The following is a 26,041-nucleotide window of genomic DNA, read 5'->3' as shown; positions in this document are numbered from 1 at the left end:
TTTTAATTATTATTTTTCTTGAGACTGCATTTCTTGTAGCAGCATTATTGCAGCTCTTTACCAAGAAAGTCTGGAAGATTTTTTTTGGTAAAAGAAACTGTATTCCCACCATTGGTAACTGATAGCTGGTTTTTCCATATACAGCAGCAAGGGGGGAAATGAGATCTATTATAAAAGAACTTTCACTTAAAATTCCTAAGTTCTGTCATACTTCCAGTTATTCTTAATAAAGGCATAGACTATGCAGAGTCCAAGAAATATTTGGGATGCGAGAATTAAGGCCATTCTCCCCCAGTCACTCCCTCCCCTTCAGGTTTGTTTCCCAGAAGTGTTTTTAAATGAAACCAGCACTCCATGCTTGGTAGGACTACAGCAAAGATGTATTTCAACTCCAGCAGTTCCAAACATGAAGAAATAAAGAAAACATTTGACATCTGTACGCTTCACAGGTCAGTAATGAAGCACAACATCATGCATCACTCTTGGTTTCCAAGCTTAAGTTACAAGCAGTACACAGTGTACTCAAATCCAGTTTCCAATAAACTTGTTTGCACATCATAGAAAGTATCATATACACAAAAACCAAATCCCATGTCCTCCCTACCCAGAAAGATAGTCTGACAAAATGTCACATCAGAGAAAAAATTGCTGTGCTTTCATCATCTGTGCTTTCAATTCCATTAAGCTCACACCCAACTTAAAACAGTGTTTGACACCAGCTGGGCAAATATACTAACAAGGAACTACCCAAAAGGTACCTATATATACTCCAAAGAACAAAGGAAGTGTTTAGCCCTAAACTGAAATACCCAAATGCTACAAGATTCCCTTCTGTTTTTTTTTTTACAAAGTTTTATTTTACCCTCCTCAAAGAAGGGCCTCACAGTGCAATACAGAACAATGACACACACAATTCTCACATCCATGTCCCCAAATTATTTTCAGTATTATTGTTCCCAAAGCCTTTGTTGCAGGAAACTTACTGCTTTTCCCTTGTTGCATATTTGGGCAGGTAAATCTAAGTCCAGGATGACTGAACAACACTGACCAACTCTGGCCCCTCCTTAAAATCAAGATTTACTTTGGCTGATAGAACTACACCTGCCACAATTAAAGTGGGGGGTTAATGAACAACTCTGAGATTACAACCCAGTTATTTTCACATATGCCATGATTACTGCTATGAAATTGCTGCAGTAAGAGGAATTTCTATTAAAGCAGCATGTTCCAAAGTGCATAATTGCAGTAAATACAAGAGAGGGTTATGGCATCTCCAACTGCCACTGTTATTGCCTTATCCAAGCCTGTAGATCTTTCCTTAAACACACACTAAGGCATAGCTAATGTCCAGCTCTACTAAGAATCAGCTTTACAGACCTTTTCCTTCAGTGTTTTCTTAAGAAAATGGCAATTTTCTTTTTTTCTTTAAGAAAAAAAGACAGTTCACAGCATAGCAACAGCAGAGTCAGATAAGTTCACAAGATTTCACATATATCTCCCAAACTGAGAGCTGTCTCCCAACAGATCTGCATGTTTCCTGCCTTCCTAAAGCTACCATTACAGCTAAAGTTTCAGCATATCCCTTAAATTGGATTATTTCACTGCCTTCCCTCTCAAGCATTTGCTGAACCCAGGTGTGGCCTCTGGAAACGTCCACATCTGTCTGCAAGACAGGTTGGGCTTGGTGCTAAGCAAATGTCCCTGCCATTACAGAGGAACCCAACAGATCTTCATTAAGTCTGGAATTTAGTCCAGCAAAACGAGTTTTGTACTCCAAACCCTCCCCTTGCAGTACTGACTGTCAGTCACACTGTTTCCTCGGCAGAGCACAACCAAAGCCGAGGTGTTCCCATCCTTGCCCTCTGCTGGGGACTGTGGACACAGCTATAAATTGCACTTAAAAATACTCAGTTTGCTATTTCTGCATGAATTTTAAAAGTTTCTTTCTCCTTCAGGCATTGTACTCAGCATCAAAGTGATGAGAAATACTATCTCACAGAGGGAGAAGGGGAAAACTCTGACAATGAGACAACTTTTCTCACTTCAGACCATGTTTTTCACACAAACCTTAGTCAGCAGCTTCTCACCTACCATTTAAGTGAGCTCACAAAAAAACCCCACAACTACACTAGCAAGATTTATTGCCACACACAGAAGGATCAGAATAATATGTAGCTTTGTTGACTCAGAATTAATATTTTTCCCTGACAGAGGCTTTCCTCCAGAAGAACAAACTCCAGTCTTACACCTTTTTTTCTAATATTAAGGTGTGCTTGTTCAGTTTTAAGACCATATATGGCTTAAGATTTATATGGCTGCTCCATAAATTGCAACTCGAATCCTGCTTATCCAATTCTAAGGTCCACCAGGCACAGCAGATAAAGCACAAGACACAAGTCAAACTCACAGTAACAAAGAGTCTCTGATAACAGATCAGATGAACACCCAGGAACAGAACTCTGAAACCAGCCTGAATATCCATGTTCCTTAACTGATTCATCTCCCTTAGTCTGAAAGAACCTTCTTATCACAGAAATATAGAAGACTCCATTTGGATATACAGGTGTGGTGCTTTTAAGTGTCTTTATCCTGCCAGCTGCATGGAACTTCTAGAAAATTTAGTCCAGTGTACAGGAAATAGAAAACGTGAAGACCTAAGTTTACTTAAAATCATACTTAAAATGGTAAAGACCTGTATTTACCGAAATAATATTTTTTTAGAATTAAGAATCAAGCAGTTTAATACTGATTGCTAAAGGCAACACCACTTAGATTCATATTCTGGGGTTACAATTAACAGAGTAGTTTGAAGAAATATGCCTAATTCTAAATGTAGAGACTTAGCACTCGTGACCTAGCTGAACAATTATGTTGTTTTCCACAGGATTTAACCCACTAAACTGTCTGTAATGGTGACTAAGAGCTTCCTTGGTCAGGGAAGTTAAAAAAAAACAACAAAGAAGTTTAGTCCCATTCAGTGACTTGTTAGAATTGAAGAGACTCAAAAAACCTCTCAAGGAACAAAAAAAAAAAAAAAAAAAAAAAAAAGAGGGTGGGAAATGAAATCACCATTTAATAGTCTGTGAAATGCACCTCAGTTGATGTTATTTATCTAAAAATAGCTATAATAAGGTATTTGAGGTCTGTTGTTACTACATGTCTACATACATAAACAGCTTTCCAGGTTTACCTACAATATCTTTGACGCCTGGAAGATGAAGTGGCTGCAGGGTGAAACAGGAACATGCTCCTTCTCTGCATCCCTGGTCTGTACGTGCCCCAGAGTACCAATGGATCAACATCCACCTCCTTTTACTTCAGATATTTATGCTGATCCATCTCTTATTACTTATTTTCTCTGTATAAGCTTATTTCAAGCTTCAGACAGGAAATAATCCCAAGTGTTAATGATCTTGCAGCAGTGGCTGGGCAACTTCAGTGTGTAGGATGTGCATGGAATTTCCTTGGGCAAGGACAAAATGCTTAACAAAAACTGCAGTAAAAACCAGAACAAGCAAGCTGCCCAAGAAGACTCCTATGACTGTGGAACAGGTGTCTGCTCCAAAGGCTCCAGGAACTTCAGCAAGGATGTCTTTCACGGAGTTGAAGGAGCCGTTGTTTGGCAGAGGGTCAATACGAAGCAGATGACACAGCAAGGGGTACAAGTCTGTAGCATTCATGGCTTCTTTGGTGACATTCTTTCTGAAAGCAGGCCCAACTGCCACAAAAATGGGATGCATTTCTGGTATGATGTTGTCATACCCGTGGTTACCAACTTGAAATAAAAGATAGAGAAAGGTCAGTATTCTGAAGCTGCAAAACAAGCAACCCTTTCCTAGAATTAGCAGAATGCAGAAAAGGCACAGCCATCAGTTATTCTTGCAAAGGTTTAGAAGAATTCTTTTGATCCATTTGTCTCCTAGCAAATACGAAGTCTCGGAACTACAAAGAGAAAATGGCTTTAAAAAAAAACAACAATGGACAGTGCTATTTGAAAAAAAATAAAAAGAGCTAGGAAAAAAAGGTAAGCTCACATGGCAGTAACCACTGTCGATGACACGCTACCTATAGCCAACTTTCCTTGATTTTTCTCAAGGAAAAACTCCAACTTTGCAACTGGCCCAGATCTCTTACAGAAAAATAAAAAAAAAAAGTATGTAGAGATAGATTGTCCATTTGACTCCAAGTTTGACACTTTGTCCAATTTTGTGCACTATCAACTCAACAACAAGGAAGAGACCTCACTACTGGGTCTCCAGTGCCCCTTCCCAACAGGGGTACTAAAAACCCTGAACATGCAGAACACACAGGCATGAGAAGCTGCTCTCAGCACCTACTGACACACTTGTTACGTCTTGCAGGTGATGCTCTTCAGAGTCATAACCTGCAGCAAAGTTTAGAAGGTTTTCAATTAAGAAACAAACACCAACCACATGACACCTGTATTTTTCCTCCTACGTAACCAAAAAGTTACAGTTTACTGTCTCCATTCTATCTATAATAAACCTCAAAACCCTGAAGTAAGGAACTTAAAAGTCTTGGGGTTTTTATTCTTCCATATCACCTAGAATGCATTTTATCCTCTAAGACAAGCGAAAAACACTGGTGTGCAGAAACAAAGACTCTTTGTAGCAATAGAGCGAGGTTACTGTAAGTGTAGCACGCACAAAAGCTGAGGACTTTCAGAAAACGTTTTTGTATTTCCAACCCAACCTTCTCCAGTAAATAAGTAGTACGTGATAAAACAACCCCATTCACCCTCTACTCAACAAATTCAGTTACAACTTTCTTTTTTAATCTCTCAGGAAGTGCTTGTCAGTTTGCTACATCCTGAAAGACCTCAAGTATGAGGCCACTAAAACATGTGACTGATCTTATCTCAGAAAACCTAACGTTTAAAGAAACACTAAGTGCAGATTCTCCTCCTCTAATAGTAGGGTGCTTCCCATCCCACCAGGGGAAAAAACCAGAAATTCTACACAATTCAGTTTTCCCTCCCAATATTAAAGAAAAATAAAAAATGAACATAGGTTGAGACTGGGAGAGAAAGTACCACGTAAGGTTCCTGACTAGAAAGACACAGCAAACCACCATAAAGGCAAGATACTTACCCAGAAAAACATCAGACTTATTATGTACAATTTCCCATCCGTTATCAGCCACTGCTAAAATGGGCTGAATTTTACTGTTGTGTTTGTAATGAAATCTATCTGGAATCTGCTCCTTTTTATATACAGTCATGTTGGGATGAGCGTTGGCCAAAGCTTCATATACTTCATCCAGTTTGCCTTCAAATAAACAAAAGAGACAAAAGACAAAAATTAAACATACCAATATGTTTACTGAACTAATCAGTAGTTTAAATATAGCTGAAAGAAGAGGACAAAATGCACTTCCTCAGTCAAGTGAATTTAGTATAATTCATGAAGTTAATTATAGCTGTAGGAGACAATGTGTGCACATATGTTACTGTGAGAAATCCAGAGGATCATTCACGGTAAGATCCCACCTGACACCAGACTTCACAGCCTGTTCCCAAGCAATAAGTGCCCTGCTAATTTTAGAAAAATCCCTCATTTCATAGTTGTCAGAATGTCAGCTTCTCACAGGAATGAGCTAGAAGGCATTCAGTTAAATCCCATGGAAAAGGAACCAACCCCTCCTAGCTCCATGCAAAGCCTGAAAGCAAGAAGATAGCTCCTAAACCTGTTCATGAGGTAATAAGGGCATTCAGGCCATATTCTGTCTGTCCCTCAGTTGGCTGTGATGACAAGTGACACTTTTTATTAATTTTTTTAATTTCAAAGCAGTCTCATTGTTAGCTGCTTTCCTTTAAAAGGGGAAAGAGAGAAGCCACTTGTGTCTTGGCATTGCTGAATCATCTCGAGCAGGGAACACATGACAAGCACACCAAGGGACAGGCTGGAATGGCAGATGAAGGTGGAACTTTTGGTCTAGAACTGTCAGCCAACTGTATTCAACAACAGCCAACAGCACGAGCTACTCCTCTGTATTCCCAGTGCCTGCTTCTTTCCTTTCCTTAGTCACAGTGAGTGCAAACCCTCAAGCCCTGTACTACCACTGAATAAATAAGCTTTTCCCACCCCAATTCTTTATTTGCTTATTTCCAGTTTCTGAGCTTGTCTTTCCAGTAAAAGTCACTTAAGAGCCACAACCAGTTGGACAAGCTGGAACATCAGTGCACAGACAGGAGGAACCAGAACACAGAGACAGAAGCACAAAAACAAGTTCAGGAATTGGCACTTGAGCAAATTTCTTCAATCCTTCCCCTCCATTTGAGGAAAGATTCCTGCTGAGGGCTATGCAGTGCATACAGCAGACTTATGTGAAATACCAAATCCCTCAGCTGAGCACTTTGTGCACTCAGCTGCCCCACTGGATTGGGCACAGTGTGTCTGCAGGCCCATCTCAGTGACCATTTACAGCCTACGTGGAGTTTGGAATGTACCTCAGGGAAAAAAGGTTGGGAGGAGGTGCCCAATGTCTCTAAAGAAAACGTGTTCATTTTCCCCCTGAGTTCCTAGAATCCAGTATAGAAATTGTGAAGGAAAACTGGAAATCCATTAATGTATAATGTTTCTTATCTCAAACTGGCATAAAAACTTGAGAAACACAATAGAGGTCAAGATGAGACAGCAAAAATGCAGATATGATAGAGAGAGTTACAGCAACAAGGGACTCCAATCTAGCATTTCTAGGACTATACTAGTAATAATGTTAATATTGTTATGCCACTTTTCTATATGGGATGGCAGGGAGAAGAAGCCCCAAATACAGCAAACTATGATTTTACACTAAATTAATTATTTTAATTATTTATATCAAATGCAAGGAAAAAAGCCAGCATCAGCAGCTGTGCTACAGGTACCTTCTCTGTGAACGTATTATTACTTCCCCACACACTGTAATACACCAGCATGGTTAAATAATGGCTTTAATCCCTCTCTCGGGGAAGAAATATGCAGCCAGTTAAACTAAAAGAAATTGCTGCATTTTTAAGCATTCAAAGTTTTCCCCAATGTCTCACTTTTACCATTCCCTTGGCTTAAGCAAGACAAATGGAATAACAAACAGGTGAAGAATCAGTGTTTTGTACTTAAGCGTATGTTAGTTCATAGCTTAACTGACAGTGAAATTCATTATTTTATAGTAAAAATCATAGCTGCTAACACAGAAGGAAGGAATTTTAGCTGTGCTCAAAACTCAATTCTTGTTTACTGGTAATGTAATAAATACCTGAATCTCTGGCCAAAACCAAATCCAAGCTATTTCTGAAATCCACTGAAATGGCTTTTTTACTATTCTGTCCTCTAATTGCTGCCTAGATACTGTTTCTTCTCAGCATTCAGCAGACAGGAGAATCAAGTTACACGTCTTCAAGTTCTCATTTACTGCATCAAGGACGTTTCAGCACCAAAGTTTACGTTTACAGCTTTTTTACTTGCTAATGAGAACGTCCTACTCAACCATGTTGTCTCTATGAGGATGGAGCTCCCAAACTTGGCTTTTTTATCACCACTGAGGGAAACAGCACCCAGCTACAAGCACCCGAGTGTGCTCATGCAGCAATGATCTCAGTTTGGACATACAACAATTTAGTCTGAAGTATTCCTCAAACTAAAAATGACAAGAGACATTTGTTTGCACATAAAAGTCTGCAACATACCCTCCCTACTGAGACATTTAAATACAGAGCGCTATCCATTAGTGATGCAAATTTTATAGAATTCTTAAAAAATTCCTTTTCAGAAGGCCACCTTAAAACTCAACTTCCAAATCAGCATTTTTTTGTGTGGACAGGGTTGCTATTTTCCAGGTTAACACATTTGCACCAAATAGTTATAACACTTGATCATCAAAATAAAGAGCAGCACCTCTGCATTAGTGACACTAAACATCAGCTGACACTTCAGCAACCCTTCAGTGACTGCAACCAGACTTCAGATTTTGATTCCAACAATATTCTTGCTCATCGTCACAATAAAAACAGTATGAATATAAGTGGATGGCTGTTCAGCATAACAGGGGAAAAAAACTAGTGAAAAAAACAATAGCTGGCAGCTAATCAGATAGCCAACACAAGCTTTCTTTTTATCAAAGCTCCCCATCTGGTCTCAGTTTAACTCTGTTTGAGTTAGAAATATAATTCTTCCACTATGGCTTCAGCACCTTGATGAAAGGCAAGATATGTAACATTCAGGTGTTATCTATCTAGAACACCATTCAGCCTTGATAATGCCATTATATTATCCTACTTCTCACAAAAACTGAAGGATCTTTGGCAACATTACTCAACAAAAGATAGATTTGCTCCCTTTTCATTTCAGAAAATTAATCCAGGCTTTTGACTGAGCTAGCAAAAAGAATAAAGAAGTGATCCTGCAAGTACTCCTTGTTCAAGGCTGATGTCCTGCTGGCATCAGTGCTGCTACCGCCACTTCAGTTAGGGAATGATGTCTATAAAGTTTGGATACTTAAGTATCTCTTCAGACAATTTTACTGCTGTAGCTCCTACCTTCTTTTGGCAAAATGGCTACTGCGGGAGAATGGTCAATGACTTTATAGAGGTCTCTGTCCACATACTGATCAAGCTCAATGACCCTCTCTGAGGACAACTCTGACATCCCGTGATCACTGGTGATGATGACATTTATCACACCCCACAGCTTCGCCGCCTTCAGCCTGGAGATGAGATATCCCAGTTTGTTGTCGATATCACTGATTACCGGTCCCATAAGTGGGTTGTCTGGGCCCAGAAAATGTCCCATTTCATCAGGTTGTTCCCAGTACAGGAGACCAAAGTTTATGGGTTCTTCTGATGTAAACCACTCAATAAGCTTGGCAACTCTGTCTTCAAAGGGAACAGTTTCATTGTAGGGCATATAATGTGTGGGCAACACTCCGTGTATTTTCACGTCTGTTCCAGGCCACATGGCTGCGCCGGATTTGTGTCCTTTCCTCTGGTTCGTTATCCATATCGGGCTGGCCTCTTCCCAGAACTTGGGGTTATAGGTATTCATTTTGGTCAGAGAGAAGGTTTCATTCAGAACAGGATCGTACATCTCATTAGCGACGATGCCGTGGCTCTCTGCGTAGAGACCAGTCACCAGGGTGTAATGGTTGGGGTACGTTTTTGTTATGAACACATTGGTGACCTGCTTGACATGAACCCCGTTCTCCATGGCATAATGGAAATTGGGAGTTGAGACTTTATAGATGTAATCCCATCGAAATCCATCAAAAGATACCAGCAGCACTCTGGGCTGGAGAGACAGCACACTTTGAAGAAACAGTAATAAAATTCCCAGGACTTTCCAATAACAGCTCATGGCTATTCTGGAAGATATCTTCTGAGGCAACATGGCATCTGCTGAGCAGAGACAGAAGGTTTGTTTGTATTAAAATGTTTTGTTAAAGTCATAACTTAGTTTTAAGAATGAGTAGCTAAAATATTCCTTATGTACTTATATCTTATGTATTTTACAAGAGCATGGACTGGCAGGACAAGGGGGAATGGCTTTAAACTGACAGAGGGCAGGGTTAGATCAGATATTAGGAAGAAATTCTTTACTGTGAGAGTGATGATATTCTGGCACAGGTTGCCCAGAGGAGCTGAAGATGCCCCATCCCTGGAATTGTTCTCAGCCAGGCTGGACAGGGCTTGGAGCAACCTGGTCTAATGGACCCTGGTCTAATGGCAACCTGCCCATGGCAGGGTGTTGGAACTAGAGGGCCTTTAAGGCCCCTTCCAACCTAAACCATTCTGTGATTTTAATTCTGTTCATACGACTCAAGGGTATTGACTCCTACCTATGACTGGAATTCCTTAATTAACAGCATGACATAATAGGACCCATAATTTCACATTGTATTGGGTTGTGCTCCCCTGCCCCAGTTTCCTTCTGCCCTTCCCAAACACCTTCTTGTTCAAAACTCAGTTATCTTGTCAAAGCAAGATCACTGTAAGAATCCTCACATGGGACTTCCCTGTCTGTAACTGACCTAAAATTTCATGCTTATATTCCCCACTTCTTGCTCAACAGCATCATTTATCCACAAGACCAGATATTCCTCAATACAATCTTGCACCAATACTCCACACAGTTCCCTTTAGGTTCCCATTTTTCAGCAATCCTCTGAGACAAGTCACTACCGAAATTCAGCTGGAAAACAGTGATTTTGCAATGAATGAAATCATCTTTATATTCAGAGTACATAACTATCCTAGTTAATATAAAAAGTTATACTGTAACAAGCATCTGAATACCACTGCAGTGACGGAATAGGATCTGTCATTCTGGTAGATTACAAGATATATTCCATGGGAAGTTTTACCACTCCAATTCCCCAGTTCCTCTGATTCTCCTCAATCTCTCTCTCATATATACATTTACACTTGAAAACAGCACAAGCACTGCTGACTGCCCAGAGAGGTTGTGGTTTCCCCCATCCCTGGAATTGTTCTCAGTCAGGCTGGACAGGACTTGGAGCAACCTGGTCTAGTGGAAGGTGTCCATTCCCATGGCAAGAGGTTGAAACTAGATGAGCTTTACGGTCCCTTCCAAACCAAAGCATTCTGTGATTCTAGAATTTTACACTGACACTTCAGACATGTAATTCCCCTTTCAGCAAACAGCACAGACCCAAAGGCTACAGAACCTCCCAGTTTCTCCCGACAGAGGATTTCTTCCAGCTGAACATGAAAGAAGGAAGGGAGAACATGCTTCTGTGTCCATCTGAACCCCATCTGCCAAATTAAATTTAGCTCTTCAATTTCCCCTGGGGAAATATGGATTTAAGTCCTCTCAAGCAAAATCAAGTCTTTACTTCTGAACTTTACACAGTTAATGATCTCAATGTGACCTATGATTCTATTATTCTAATTCCTCAATTGCACGCTTTTAATAGATAATAAATGATGGGTGGTTTGTTGTTATTTTTTTTCCCCTAAGGCCTTCCTATACCGGTCTTCCCTGGATACAATCTAAACCCATCTACTGACGCGGGTCTCTCCAGAACTCCGCAGCACAAAGCCCTGGGGACCCGAGGGGCTCTGGGAGGACAAAGCCACCGGTCTGCCCATGTCAGGAGCTGCCACAGGGACGGACAGACGGACAGACACCGCGGGCCGCGCTCGGCGGCCGCCGGAGCTCAGCACTCGCGAATGCCGAGCCCAGGCCGCCGCTCCCCGCTCGGCAGCCCCCAGAACCTCGTGTCAGAGCCGGGCTGGAGGACGCCAGGAACCCCCACCCCACCACCAGCACCCCCTCTCCGGGGCCGTTCCCCCCATTACCTGCGGCCCGCGGAGCAGCGGGTCAGGCTCCGGCACCGCCCCGGGCGCAGCGGCGGCGGCGGCGCCGGGAGTGGCCGCCGGGGCCGTCACTCAGCGCGCGGGGCGGTGCCGGGCGTGAGGCGGGTCCGGCCGCGAGGGGGTCACGGAGTCACAGAGTTAATTATCTTGAGAAGGGCTGTGAGATCATCGAGTGCAGCCTGTGACCGAACGCCACCATGTCAGCTAGGCTACGGCACTAAGTGTTTCCTTAAGCACCGTCCCTGCACCACCTCCTTTGGCAGCCCGTTCCGATGTCCAATCACCCTTTCTGTGAAGAAATTTTTCCTGATCCCCCCCGGCAAAGTTTGAAGCTGTGTCCTCTTGTTCTGTCTCTTGTTTCCTGGGAGACCGACCCTCACCTGGTTACGCCTTCCTGTCAGGGAGCTGTAGACAGTGACAAGGTGTTCCCCCCCCCAGCCTCCTCTTCTCCAGGCTGAGCTCCCCCAGCTGCTCCTCACATGGACGTGCACTCCAGACCCTTCCCCAGCTCCGCTGCCCTTCTCTGGACACGCTCCAGCACCTCAATGTCCTTCCTGAAGTGCGGGGCCCAGAACCCGACACAGGATTTGAGGTGCCTCAGCAGTGCCGAGTAACGAGGTAGAATCCCTGCCCTGGCCCTGCTGCCACACTATTGCTGACACAGGCCAGGTGCCATTGGCCTCCTTGGCCACCTGGGCACACGCTGCCTCATGGTCGGCCACTGCCGACCAGCACCCCCAGGGTGTGAGGTGACCTCAGGACAGTGTTTGCCCACCATGATGAGGTGGGAGAGGAGCTCGCTGAAACAGCCCTTCTGCAGGTGTAAAGAGAGGCAGGTTGTACTGGTGTTGCTTCATATTGTAAATTAAATAGAAATTATATAGGAACAGGGCCCAGGCAGGGCTGGCTGGGTTATGAGCATTTTTTCCCTGCCAGATACTTTTTCCCTCATTCTGGTGTTCAGACCCACAGCCATGCCCTGGAATGAAGAGCAAAATGAGTTTATCCCTCTTCATCTCACGATAAATTGAACTGCTGAATGGGATAAAAATCCAAACTGGGTTTCCCATTCCCTCCTTTCCTAGTTGAGGATCTGTGCCATGTATGGGTCCGCAGCCTATGCCCTGTATGAACACAAACCCCACCCCACTTCACGGCAGTGTACAAAACCAGTATCCTCTTAATGATGCATGGGTACATGCACCTTATTAATCACTTTATAGCATGCCACTTTATAGCTGGCATGCCTATCTGGTAGATATGTATGTATGTGTGTGTATATATACATACAGGTATATGTGATACCTTCCTCCCCCTCACCCTGCTCTTTTAGTTGTTTTTTTAATGTCTTTTTTTTCCTCCTTCATTAGGGTTCTGTTACAGGTGTGAGCCTGAGACTAGAACAAGACTAGAGGTGTACGTTGCTGCTGTGGTTAGTAGGCTGTTGTACAGTTGGAAACTGAGCTGGACCACATGTGTAGCACAAAGTTCATGATCCGATTCCCCGTTGTGACCTGTACCAAAAGCTTTGGAGAAAGCTGTAAAAATAAAAGTAATTAAAGAACTCCACCTGTGTGTATTGAAATCTCAGGTTGGGTGTCCCTCAACAGCAATGTGCTGTACCACAGTGTTACTCTCACTAGGTAGGAAAAATTGTGCTCACATTTACTGTTGTTTTGGATTTGATTTTGGCTTCTCACTCAGATCTGGACGTGTGGGGAGCTGCCTCTGCAGTGGCTGGGATCAGTCACTAGAGGGTACAGGTGTACCTGGATTTAAGGAACTGCTCTAAATAGCTGGAAATGATAATATTTGTCTTGGATGCCAGAAATGGCTCAGCTGCTTAACACCATTATAAAATGAAAACAAAGCACAGACAAGGAGTTTGCTAATTCCACCAAAATGTTTAATACCATAGTAGATTTTCATTGAAGTACAGAGCTAATGTGAATATTTGTACAAAATATGTGGTTAAAAATAGTATTGATTTATAATATATACAGATATGTCACATCCGTGTCAGAAGTGCAGACACTCGAATGAAACCATGAGTAATGCTTTTAAATCTACAACAACATACACGAAATATTTCTGCAGCTACCCACATTAGGACAACTTGCCAAACTGACACTTAAGGATCCGTCAGTCGTTACAGATGGCATTTCTTTCAGAAGTTTCTGAACAAGAACTCTGCTCTAAAATGGATTCAAAACATTTACCTTCATTAACCCAACAGTGAAGAGAACACATCTGTGTGACACTAATGTAGACACAACTTCCTCGCACTAGATAAACGATCAGTTACATTAATTTGGCTGATTTTCTGGTGAGAATAATAGAGAAGTTTAATCCTTCTTCCTGGATACTCTTACTGATGTGAGGAAACCCCTGACCCAAATGGGCCCTTAATACAGCTCTCAGTTACGTGGATCTGAATCTTGAAGTCTGTCTTAAGGTTCTGAATAGCTTTATTTTTTGTTTGAGACTGCTCACACTTCCCAGCTTTCCCAGCCTGACTCCAGTAAGAATCTCACTAACAAACAACCCCCATCTAGGCTTTTGCTGCACCAGGACATACTCCTGTATTAAGATGACTCTTTCTGCAGCCTCAGAACCTCTGTGTAGTGACCGAACAAACTGACAGAAGGGGAGAGAGAATCCAGGCTGGTTTGGTTTTTAAAGTTTTCTGAGCATCTCTGCAGTGGAGGCATTCATGGTTCCTGCCCATCCTACCGGAGTGCTGCTGCTGTTCTGCCTCTAACAGTGCCAGCTTCCCTCCCCTCCAAGCCAAAGCAAATATACTCCACAGTTCAAACAGACCTGTGGGAAAGAGCTTTTACAACATTTCCTCCCTGGTCATTTTACCCCTGAATGTTGCAGTTTACATGTACTTAAAAAAAGAGCACAGTTCATATTAGAAAAACATCTCCTTTTAAGAGGAGGCTGGAATACTGAAAGCTGCTGTGCTCCCCTAGAAGATGGGCTAAACCAGGAAAAGCCATGTTTGGATTTTTTGTGGGTTTTGGTTTTTTTTTTTGTTTGTTTTTGTTTTTGTTTTTGTTTTTGTTGTTGTTTTTTTTTTTTTTTTTGCTAGCGTAACAAATTATTCAAGAGCTTTGTGTGAGGGCAAGTATAAATGAGGGTCTAGCTGGGACTTCAGTCCATACCTGGTTTTGATTTTTGGTAAAACAGAACTAAATGTCATTTCTTAGGCAGAGAGGAAGCAAGGAAATGCAAAGGTCTTAAATTCATACTGGTATGTGAGAGAAAGCCTGAAGCAGCTAAAATTTTAGTGGTAAAATGTTTGCCACTAAAGGAGGACCAATAATAAATTCAGTAAAGGTTCTTTAGAGCATCTGAAAGCACTGTAACCATAATCAGCCTGCAATCCTTTGGGACACGCAGCTCTCTGCCATTCACAGCTGAAGCTCTGAAGCTCATTTCCCAGTGCTGCATCCAGTGCCAAGTACCATGGAAGAGCCACAACCAGCATGTCAGTAACAGAGCATTTCAGTTGGGTTGGATGGAGAATCTCACTGTAGTAGGGAAAGCTCGTTTGGTGCTCCAAGTTAAGAATAAACCAGGCCTCCTACATTTCACCTCTAAAGTACTCCAGAAGAAGTTCACTATTACTACTTTTTCTAATAAAACACAGTGGTTAAGGCCTGTGTTTTCCAAAGGAATCAAAGAGCTCATAGTTTACATCTCCAGTAAGATTTCTTGAGCAGATCTAATTTTTGTAATCATGAACAATCATCTTTTGAGAAACTAAGTCTTTTATGCCAGGCACACAAAAAAAAAATTTTTTCCAAATCCAATATAAGAATTTCACAGGACAGTTATCAGCAAACTCATCTCCCAGTTATCAGCAAACTCATCTCCCAGTTTCCAGCCCTTTGCAAGATCCAGTACAAACTGATGCAAGAGACAACGAACAATTAATTTGAATTTTTATAACAACAAATGTTATTAGAACTTTCCCCAGCCTGGCTGGCAGCTGAATGCCATGTTCCTTGTCCAAGCACTGATGCCCACTGCATCACCCATGATTATAAAAGCATGGTGAGAACGACATCAGGTCAGGGACGTGCTTTTGTTCACCAGGGACTGTGCTACAGTTTTTCTTGTGTACATTGAGCCAAATCCACAGCAAACCAGAGCAAGTTCACATGACTCTGAAACTACAGCAGCTTAAAATGGAACATGGCATATCCTGCCAACTCCTTTTTCTCTAATTTCTACTGAAATGGAGTTTGGCCTATGTCACACATTTAAGCATTTTCAGTTCTACCAGAGGTATACACCACACTATTCAGTTTACTGATATAGTTTAACTCTTTAAATGTTGCTTTTCCAAACGCCAATGCAAGCAGAACACAAAAATACTGTTTGCCATATTTATTATTTTAAACTAAGCTCTGAATTATACAAGTGTAAAAGTGATTAATTAGGCAGTAGCTTTTTAATAGTCCTATAAAATATGACTAAATAGAATATTTCAAAAGTATGTACAATGCAATGGAAACGCTCATGGCATCTGTGGCAGTGCTCAGACAAACCACTGGAATCACATCTTGTGAGGTGGTTCGGTCCATTCCTCAGTACAAACGACAGTCTGTCTTTTTGCAAAAAGCTTTTTCGGTGTTGCTGAATGGGAGGGAGGGGGGAAAAGACCAAAATATAACTAACCCACCCCTCTCACCCAATTTAGGATCAAATAAATGCTACACAGTTTATCCATGGGGAGAATTTTTATACTATAAAGCACTTTACAGTAACTATGTCTGGTGTCTTGTTATAGTAGAGGAAGGGATGATCTTGCCGTGTTTTCTTGCCAAAACCGAAGTGTACTGGAGTGTGTCTGCGTATGTTAGGAATGGGGGTTTGTACTACCTTGTCTTAATTTCAAAAATCAAGGCCACAGAAATTCTTTGTTGTTCTCTTTCAAAAGAGGAGATTCCAAAATACCCCTTTTCCATGCACTGGAAATGTTTTCATGCTTTAACCTGTACTGAGAAAGTAATTAAAATTTCAATTTCGTATCTGCAGAGGTCAGAAAGGACAAGCAGGCAGCAGAAACAGCAACTGTACTCCCCTGATTTCCTTCTTTTAATTTCCAAGGAGCAGCAGGAGCGCTGTCCACCCAAAGGAGGCCTCAGGGCATTGCCGCCAGCTGCTCCCACTGGCTCCTGCTTTGGGAAGGAAATTAAAAGGATGTCAGCTGTGTCACTGTGCCTCAGGAGCTGTAATGTAACATTCTTCCAGGGTTAAGACATAGGAGAATTTACTGACACCTGTGAGAAGTGCAAGTCAGAGCAACTGAGCTCAGAGATGCTACAGAAAAGCAGATTCCCACTGGCAAAGTAGGGGCTTTGCCTCTGATTTACTGAATTAAATAGGACAGTTCCCCTTCCAGATGGTCAGCATTTTTTGAAAGAAGCCTTCCTTCCATGCCAGGCAAAACTAGCCTTTAGCAAAATACCAGTTTCTCTCAAGAGTCCCAAATGCTGTGACTTTGATGATAAGGACATTAATTCATAACACCTGAAACATTTTCCTTCTGATGACCATTATTTTATCATATACAGGTGATATATAACCTTTGACCATAGTTACAACAGCTGCTTTGAATTTTCTGGTTTGCAGTTGTGTTTCTATTTCTGTGCTTTAAGCAATGAGCCGTGTGCCAGTGCCTCCTGGGTAGCACTACACAGCCTTACACAGGCCAGAGTAGTCAGCAAACAGGGCCTCATTCTAAATCTGTCTGAAAATGCACTTTGAGGAAAGAACATTTAAGGTCCAGTGATTTAATTTGCAGTATAGTTTTACATCATTTGAGGCCAAAGTCCTTGTGTTCAGAACCAGGTCTCTTCAAAGTTTGAGAGCATGGATACAAGGACAAGAGTCAGCCTCCAACAGTCTTGCCTATAAAAAAACCCAGAGTATCACTTTGATTGGTGATGATCTCTGATCACTTACGTGTTTAAATCTTACTGTCCCTGTTTATACTGGCCTAAACCCCAAGTACCTCAGCATTCTGTATGTTCTCAAAAAAGCCAGTGGTGTTACTCCTGAAATACCTTGTGCGGCCTATGATGGTGTTTTCAACAAGAACATCAGGGCACAGTCTCAGGGCTGTGAGTGACAATTTGTTTACTTGAACCAATTCTAAACACATCACTGAAAAAATAATTGAAGTGAAACCTCTAAGGAGTTACTTTAGGAAAACTTTACACAGTCATCATGAGGATATTAAAGCCCCATTTTCTGTCAGTCTCTGCTGTAGTTAATGTGCTTCTGTGAATGTAACACACACACACCACGATGTCCATAATGCAGTAACAAGTATCACATTATAGATATATGCTAAGTAAAGCACTGCATCTCATCAGGAATATCAGGGGGTTGTGGTGGTCAGAGAATGAACGATATGAGAATGACAAGTTCTCATTCTCAGAACATCCTCACCATGCACATTGGGAATGCCATCTCCTGTCCTCACTGACAGAGCAACACTCTTGTTGTCCTGGAAGTGCCACCGAGGCCAAGACAACAGCAAAGGGAACTTGACCCTGCTGAAGCTTTGTAGCCTTGCTGCTAATTAAGGGCGCGATGGAACCCTCCCTCAGAAACCAGATCATTAGGTTTTATGACAAAAAAATCTTGATTACAGAACCTAAGCTGACTTTTCAGATCCTAGAGTGAACTTCCAAGATATATTTACTTATTTTGACCTGCAAAGGATTTTAAACTGTGGAATCTCGCTGTGCCATTTCAGAGTCACCTTGGGGAGTACAGCTGCAGCTAATTAGCTTAAAAATCCCACTGTACCTTAGACATCTGCAGTATTAATTTCAGTGGAACTACTCATGTGCATAAATTAAGCGCATGCTTAAATATATGCAAAATCTGAGCTCAAATGTCTAGAAAATATGTTCTCAAAATGACAAGTACGCATTAAAAAAATAAATCATCATGGAAGATCTGCCAGACAGGGAATCCAGGATCTGTCTGCTGTCAGCCATGATGCAAACACAGAACAGTTTTTGTAACCCAGTATATATTGCAAGTGAAAGAAACATGCAGGACAGAGTGAAAAAAGGGGATTCAGTTGCATGCAGTCTAATTTCAAGTGTGTAATTATGGTCCTGTTTTCTTTGGCCTAAAAAAAGAGAAGAAAAAAAAAACCAACAAAAGAACTCCAACTAACCTCTCCTCACCTCCACAAACCCAAACTGCGTACAGCTCAAAAAGGGCTTTGAAGCACAGGAAGTGGGAAGGGAAAAGGGCTGAATATTAGAGATGTACACGTAATTACTGACAGCTATTCACCACACCACTAGGAAAGCATTCAGCCTGTATCATTACTGGAACTTACAGCTATGACAGAGAGCAAGGAATCCCATCTTAAATGAGCAGTCAGTCAGCTTCTCTTCCTCAGACTCAGAGAGAAGTACCACTCATACCTTGATGGAAGATAAACCCACAATCCCTGTTGATATTCTGGCTCCCTCCTCCTCAGAGAGAAGGACTGACAGACACCAGACCCTCCAGGAAGCTGCTGCCTCTCCCCTGAGCCCAGAGAGCTCTGTCTCACATCCCTGCCACAATGACAGACCAGTGTTCTCTACAGCTGCTGGTGGAAGAGGGTGGCTTTCTGCTGTTTCTAAAAATATTGCAAAGATAGTGTTCCTTACAGAAAATTCTGGGGGATGAAAAGGCCACCAAGCTGCTCATCATGGCTAGGCTTCGCGAACGAAGATTTGGGACCAAGCTGCTAGTAGATTAAAAACAACACACATACCCCCATTTAAAAAAAATAAAAGAAAAAGGGAAAAAAGCTCTCTGCTGGGAAGTGAGGAGGGCAGAGGAGCAGGCTGCTTGATGAAAGGCAGTAGCAAGTATCCTGGGAGTTTGAATATCAAGCCTGATATCAGCCTAATTTCCACCTTGAACGATCTCTCTGGTAGTGGTGTTTCAGCATGCAAATTATAGCTGTGAAAAGATCCTCAGACTGAAACCCTCCCTTGTTTCTTCAGCCTTGTTTTGCCCTTTCCAGCTAGATCTATTAGTTGGTGTGATATGGTTACATGTACAAAGATCTTTTTCCTAGCCCTTTTGTTACATAGGCTTGATTACTGTGAAGGGGTTTCAATGACCTTAATGTCCCGGTACTCAGAAGGCAATGGCTGCCTTTGAACAGAAAAAAGCAAACAAAAACCAAGAGCTGTGCTGGAGGAGAGAAGTGCTGCTTCGGCTGCCGGAGAGGCTCAGTTAGATACAGGCGGCGGCAGACCAGGGCGTCGAGTTTGAATGATTTTTGGCTTTGGAGAATTCTTTGGGTCCTCGTCTTCTTCCATGTCGCTGTCGCAGACGTGCACTACCACACTGGGAGTGGACTCTGTTCCCGCGTGCAGCTCGTATTTCTCTCCTGGAAGCAGAGAAAAACAAAATATCAAAAGCTGGCAGTCTGGGTAGCAACACAGGCCATGGCACTCCTGGACTGCAGAACAGTCCTGCACCTGGATAGGGTAGTTGAGAGTGTGCTGCTCCTAAATATAGGTGAGGGCCAGCAAGGCTGGACTCTGTCAGCTGTCACTACAGCTCCTGAGGATCCTGCCCCGGGGGTAGTGTGCATTGGTCTGTAAGGCACGATAAAATACAGGCACCCTGGTTGTCTATAATGGTGCTTTGCACCAATATTGGTGCCGACAGCAGTGAAATAAACCCACAAAGTAGGAAGAAGAGAAAGAACACAGAAGTTCATGGTTAAGAAGAGGAACTGGAACTCAACATATCAACCCTTTGGTGTGAAGTCATCACACCTTTTGGGTTGGGGCTCTTCTTTATTGTTGTTGTTGTTTTCCTTCAGTTTAGGGTGGCTACAGTCACCCTTAAAGTCCACTGGATTCTGCAACTTGTTGCCCTCAGACAGATTTCAACACTTGATCTAATTTCTCCAGAAATAAAAAAAATACGCATCTCTGCTCCAGATGGATTTTGAGTTTCAAAGCTCTTTAGCTGGGGCTGTAACAAATTCTGTCTCTGCAGATGAGATTAGAGCACAGTTTGTCAATGCTCACTAGCAGGCTAAATGCTTAAACAATACATTACATTTTGTAACTATCTACATTCCTTATTTAAGTCTCCACTCAGTACTCCTGCAAGGAAGATGAACATGGTTTGGGTGGTTTCCTGCCAGAGTCCACAAGCAAACAAAGGATCAGTCCTGCATTCAGCCTGCTGGCACTACGTGTGTTTTGGATTGTACAAGGGATACAAGTAGGTATTGGTTATTAAATTGCAAGGAATTAATTTAAGACTTTAAAGAAAAAAAAAACATTTCCTGCAAAATGTTCAGAGGTGAGGAAGGTGAGGTGCCAGTACACCCAGCTGACTTCTGTTTGTGGGACAGCGACTCCTAAATGCTGTGGCACAAGCAGAACCCATCAGTGCCAGGTGTTGTACGATGGAAGCAAACGGCAGTTCCTGCCTCAAAGCACTTATAGGTTGGTTGTGGTATGAATTTGGATATTTATTTGTTAGCTACTTTGTGGCAGAGTCATTCATGTGAGGAAGGGGTTGCAGGTTTGGTTCTGAACTAGTACACACAGTTCTGCTACTGTGCTCATGTGCTGTTTGTGCTGGCAAATTCCTGGTCCAAATAAGCCTGGGTGGCTTGAGACTAGAGGACATGATGTATTTTTGCCTAAAAAATAGGAGGCAACTAGTGAATAATAGCTATAAGTCAGGCATCTTGCTGTGAGAAATATTTTACTGCTGTGATACCATTAATGTTGACATTTAACTGCTCTATTTTTGGCAACCTTTCCTCTGAATCCAAATTGAGCAAAGCATTACAGGTCTTGCTGATAGGCTAAAATATAAAAAAGAGAAATAGCTCGGTTGTGCTGCATTGAGAAATTATATGGTTTTTCTTTGCCCATTTTCCCTGCAGGCTTCAGCTAATTTCTCAGCTCTGGGCTGACGTCAATGCTGCCATCCAGCACCGAGGGCTGCATTGGTCACTGTCAGCGACAGGCAGCTCTGCAGTGCCACAAACACGCAGCACCGGGCTTGTCCTCCTACACCAGCACCGCCAAGTAAATCAGATTCACTGCCCTCTTAAAAGGTAATAATCCCGGTTCAAATGCCACATTCTTTTACTGCTCAAATCCTTCCCAGAAGGACTCTTTCTGCTGAAAAAGAACAGTGGAAATAGGTACAGACACGAGAAAAAAATATTCAGATGCCTCTGGCACGCGTAACTGCAGCAGCAATTAATGTCACTTTGCAAACCAAAATGTGATGCACTTGTAAATTAGGTTTTTAAGGCATACAGTTATTTCTGAACATAAATGAGTTGCAGACTCTCTTCTGTACTCAGGATTATTCATGCCTGCAGAACTGTGGCTCAAATGGCACAAAACCTTTTCATGGATGAGCTAGGAACAGGGCAACAGTAACTCTGGGACTTTTGTACAGCTGTATCTTGTTCCAGAATGTAACTATTTTTTGCAAAAATACACTGAAGTGGTAAGTACGAAATAAAAATCCGATAGATACAGCCAGATTAGCCCTTCCCTTCTGCTTTTTCTACATTTTTTTTTTCTTTCCTCTTAAACAACACCTCCAGCATAATAAAAAAAATGAGTAAAAATTTGCAGCAGTTCAACTACTGAAGCAATGGTTGAGTCACTGCCATTGAGTCATGTTTACAAGATCTACGTTGTCCCAAGCTATGAGTAGCAAGTCGAGTCAGCATAGTTAAAAGTCACCAACTTCTGTAGCTAATACCAGTCCAGCCTTTGTCCAGTGATCTCATCCAGCTGTCTCTGATGTGGCCTCCTTTGTGTTCTCAGGTCCTCCACTGCCCCATGCTCCTACTAGTCCCACTCACCCGAGGAACTCTAAGAGGCTAAGCCAAAGGATTCCTGGGGACAGGGGTCTTTCTCCTTCAGCAATCTTTGGCCTATCGCTATCCTTTAAAAATTAGTTTAAATATTCACATAAGATGAGATAGCAATGGTAACTCACATAAATTTACTCAGAAAAGTACCACAAAATTTATTAATTTATCCTGCCTTCAGGATGTAAAGTAGGGAAGAATTAAGCTGTGGCATCTCTACCACACAGATTTGTCGGAAAATGTTTCTGACAAACCTCTGAAAAAAGCATTGATGTTCCTCTATTCATTTGCTTCACACAAGAAAAACAATAAGAATTTGAAGTTTCCCCACTCAACAAAAAGCACAGCTACTTTTATGTCACTGGGTGAACCTTTGGTGACCACATGAACCATGAGCAAACCCACAGCCTCAGGTGACACAAGGAAGATGACCACAGGAACAGCACAAAAATGACTTATGGCATTTCAGAATTAAAAATAATGGCATGGGATTTTCTATCCCTTTGTGAATCAATACTGTGACCTTTCATTGATGGTGCAGCTCCTGTCTAATGAGGCTCTTTTGTCCAGCAAGGACAATGCTCATATACCTAATGAATAATGAACAAATGGTAATAATACTGTGTAGCTACCTCATCCCTGATTCAGACTCATGAGCAAAGGTTAATGGGTTCAGAGCTGCCCATTCCACATTAAATGTGGCATTAGCATCATAAAAATACCTTCCACTTATAGTCCCTTCATCCAAGTATGTTACAAATACTTGGGTGCAAATAACATGCAGTCCTTTGTCCAGGTGCATGTTTATGATGGAAGAGCTACAGCCCATCCCACTAAATACCTCTACAGCATGGATGTGTCACGTGCAAAACAGAGGAGCTGCTCCCTGGAAGCCCATAACTGATGTTGCTACAGGAGCAGGGCACCCTCCTCTCCTGACCAGAGGAAAAGTTTTCTCCACCCACCAGCTCCCCTGTACCCTGCCCCTGATAAGGGGAGGGAAGGGCAGAAGCAGCCACGGAACAGCAGGGAGAGGAAGGGCAGACCTCCTATCTGTTACCTTTTTTTTTCCCTCCATCCCCTTTTAATCATCTCTGGGAATCATATAAAGTATTTAGGATTTCCTTTGAATTAGTGAGAACAAACATGAGACTTTGAAAACACCTGGGGACAGAAAATTTGCTGCACGAGACATGGTTTGAAATCCCTGTGTGTGGCATTTCCTGGGCAGAGTCCTGCTCTCTCCTGTTTTCCCCTTCCCTGAAGAAAGGTGAGCCAAACACAGGGTGGAGCAGGGGCAAAAGCTATGCATGCTCCTCAAGAAGCCCAACTAGAGCATGGCAGGAACAGCTACTTCTGAATTGCTCAGAGACAAAAGTGAAACCCAGACCCAACAGCCAAGTGGCACAGACAGCTGTCAGGTCTCCTTTGTGGCCCAAGAGCCACTACTGTGGACCCAAGAGCCACCATCTGTGACACTTCAGAATGGTGCTTTTGTAATGTGAAAAATGTATTTTACATGACCTGGAGTGCAGCTTGAGGTACAAAGCCTGCTGGAATGCTGATGAGGGGCTGGGAAATGTGGAGAGAACCCAAACTGGTACAGACTTGTCTATATGGACTACTAGAGATAGTGCCCAGCCTGCACAGGTTTTCCAACGGTGCCTGAAGCTGTGGAGGTGAGTGGCAACTGAGAGAGTGCAAAATCACACCGGGGAGTGTATGGAACAGATAAAGTGCTCAGCACCCTGACCTGTATTGTGTGTTATTGTATAGTGCAGAGCTCATCAGTGGAGCCATGATCTGTGAATCAAAGTCATGGGACAAGGGGAATTTGTGTGAGCAGCAGGCAGAAATTAAGGCTGGCAAGGGGAGCCCAGGGTGGCACCTGGAGAAAGGCATTTTGCAGTGCACAGTTAGAAACTAAGGCAGTACAGGGCAATCTGTTGTGAAGAAATTGGGGTGACATGTTTGAAAGAGGCAATGGGGAAAGGAGGACAGATATGGGCAGGTTGAGGAGTGGATAGGGAGAGGGTAAGACTGCTTTCCAGAAAAGAAAGGGCATATTCTCATGCCAAGAGGATGGTTTGTAGATCACTGTAGTAATAATTGGCAGAGCAAACAGATGCCTTTCCTTTGAGAGGAACAGCTCTGATGTAGATACAGTTTGGACCTGGAGATTCCCCCTTCCTCCTCCTACAAGCATTTCTCATATGAAATTATTTCTGGTCTTCCTCAGTGGGATGAAACTAAGACCTTATAAAATGTTATGGAAAAGACATGAGGACCTAGACTACACAACAGCTTGGTAGGTTGCAAGCATTCCTGTACGAAAAGGTTAGGTCCAAGTCGGGCCAGGCAAGGATACAACCTGGACCTACCAGGCAAACAGCCAGCCAATCACCCCAGCTCAGCACAATGCCTCTGAGTCTATACTAGCATTTCAAATCTGGAAGTTCTCTTGACAGTGGGAACATTTTCCATCAAACTGATTAACGACCACACACTTCTTTATTTGCAATATATTGAAAAATTTATAGGCTGGTGGTCAGCACCAAGCACAGTCACAGTTCCTGGCTTTGACTGATCTACAGCATTCCGTTCATGCCTCATTTAAAGCCTAATTTCTGCATCTGCAGAAAGTGAGAATATACATCAATCAACCAGGATCTTAATTAAATATGCCATGATCTTCCCTAAGAGTAAATGCACCCTCACTGATCTCAATTTAAAGTGAAAGGACCAAAAACCAGCTTCCTTTTGAGTACAGCAGGAAGAAACCTGTTCTGTTAGATCCCTGAGATGCCAGTCAGTCACTGCTGCAGCAAAAACACCTATCCAAAAACTGAGCTTGGAAAAGGAGGGCACACAGCAAATCTTTTAACTCACCTACATATTCATTATACTCTGGAGCAAATCTCCCAATGTTTTGCAGCCAGGGAGAGTTTTGGTCTCTAATTTTGTGGCTATGATGATTATGGCAGCATACTGTGACAGGAGGTGACCTGTATTCATGGAATGGGAAAGGAGCGTGTCCAAGTGGTGCATCTTGCATTCCCAGCGAAGTAGGTCAGTAAAATTCACCTTGTGCCGAGGACATACAAAGACACTATTCACTGTTTACAAGCTCACATGAGTTTTCCTGGTCCTTAGATATTTATTTTACCAAATTTAACATAGCAAAGATTCCCTGCAAGTTAAAGACCTGGAAGTCAGGCTCTAACATTCACAGTTCTGTCAACAACTGTGCCAGTGTTTTTCAATAGCCGATAAGCCATAGTTACATTTCTTAATTGTGTTTTTGAATGGAAAAAAAAATCTGCCTTTGCTGCAGCTACCAGTGCTATTTGATTCCCACCAGTATGTCTTACTGCTGCGATACCAAGAAATGAGTGTCAGTGGGATTTGTTTTTCAATGAAATTCTAAACATAGTAAATGTACAAACTGAGAACAGCAACACTATTTTAAACCCGCCGCTGCAGTTAACTAAAATTGATCCCTCTAACGAGCGCTAAAAATAGAAAGAAGAGAGCACACAGCGACTTTTCATATTGCTCCCTTCAGGCTCCTTAAATCCTGGTGAATTTGACCTTCACGCAAAGCTGTCCCAGTGTGTGGGACAATGAGTGATATTTCACATTCCACTGCTCCAGAATAGGAATTGATTTATTACCCAGCTAGCTCAGGAATTCGTTTACATGTTTCCATTTATAACGTTGCTGCATCAAAAGGAAGAAAAAAAAGGTTTTTGTTTTTCTTTTATTCAGCAGTTTAGAAGCAAAGTATCAATTCTGGAAAT

At 42.4% G+C, this 26,041-nt stretch overlaps 2 protein-coding genes across 6 annotated transcripts in view; both read right to left on the bottom strand.

The window, feature by feature from the left end:
* Positions 1–358: 358 nt before the first annotated feature.
* On the bottom strand, positions 359–11,398 carry ENPP5 (ectonucleotide pyrophosphatase/phosphodiesterase family member 5). 2 transcript variants are annotated; one of them, XM_051811638.1, is made up of 4 exons: positions 11,315–11,398; positions 8,537–9,388; positions 5,112–5,288; positions 359–3,775 (listed from the first exon to the last, which is right to left on the bottom strand). In XM_051811638.1, exons 2-4 carry the CDS (start codon positions 9,381–9,383, stop codon positions 3,405–3,407), a joined length of 1,395 nt encoding a protein of 464 aa, XP_051667598.1. In that variant the 5' UTR covers positions 9,384–9,388; positions 11,315–11,398; the 3' UTR covers positions 359–3,404. The 2 variants fall into 2 exon arrangements, with proteins under 2 accessions (XP_051667598.1, XP_051667590.1); XM_051811630.1 differs by having other exon boundaries at positions 8,537–9,391; positions 11,315–11,382.
* A 1,818-nt stretch (positions 11,399–13,216) lies between these two features.
* RCAN2 (regulator of calcineurin 2) overlaps positions 13,217–26,041 on the bottom strand; it is an 87,026-nt gene continuing 74,201 nt past the window's right edge. For all 4 annotated transcript variants that reach the window (XM_051811818.1, XM_051811828.1, XM_051811809.1 and 1 more), the window contains one exon: positions 13,217–19,763. In XM_051811818.1, coding sequence (XP_051667778.1) covers positions 19,603–19,763 — 161 coding nt within the window. In that variant the 3' untranslated portion in view covers positions 13,217–19,602. The remainder of the gene's footprint in view (positions 19,764–26,041) is intronic.

This window comes from Manacus candei, unplaced genomic scaffold, assembly GCF_025592945.1.
Source record: "Manacus candei isolate 608988 ecotype Guabito, Panama unplaced genomic scaffold, ASM2559294v1 h1tg000007l, whole genome shotgun sequence".
In the NCBI taxonomy this organism is placed as follows: domain Eukaryota; kingdom Metazoa; phylum Chordata; class Aves; order Passeriformes; family Pipridae; genus Manacus; species Manacus candei.
Note: the sequence above shows the minus strand (reverse complement) of the source record. Positions and strands in the feature narration are given on the sequence as shown.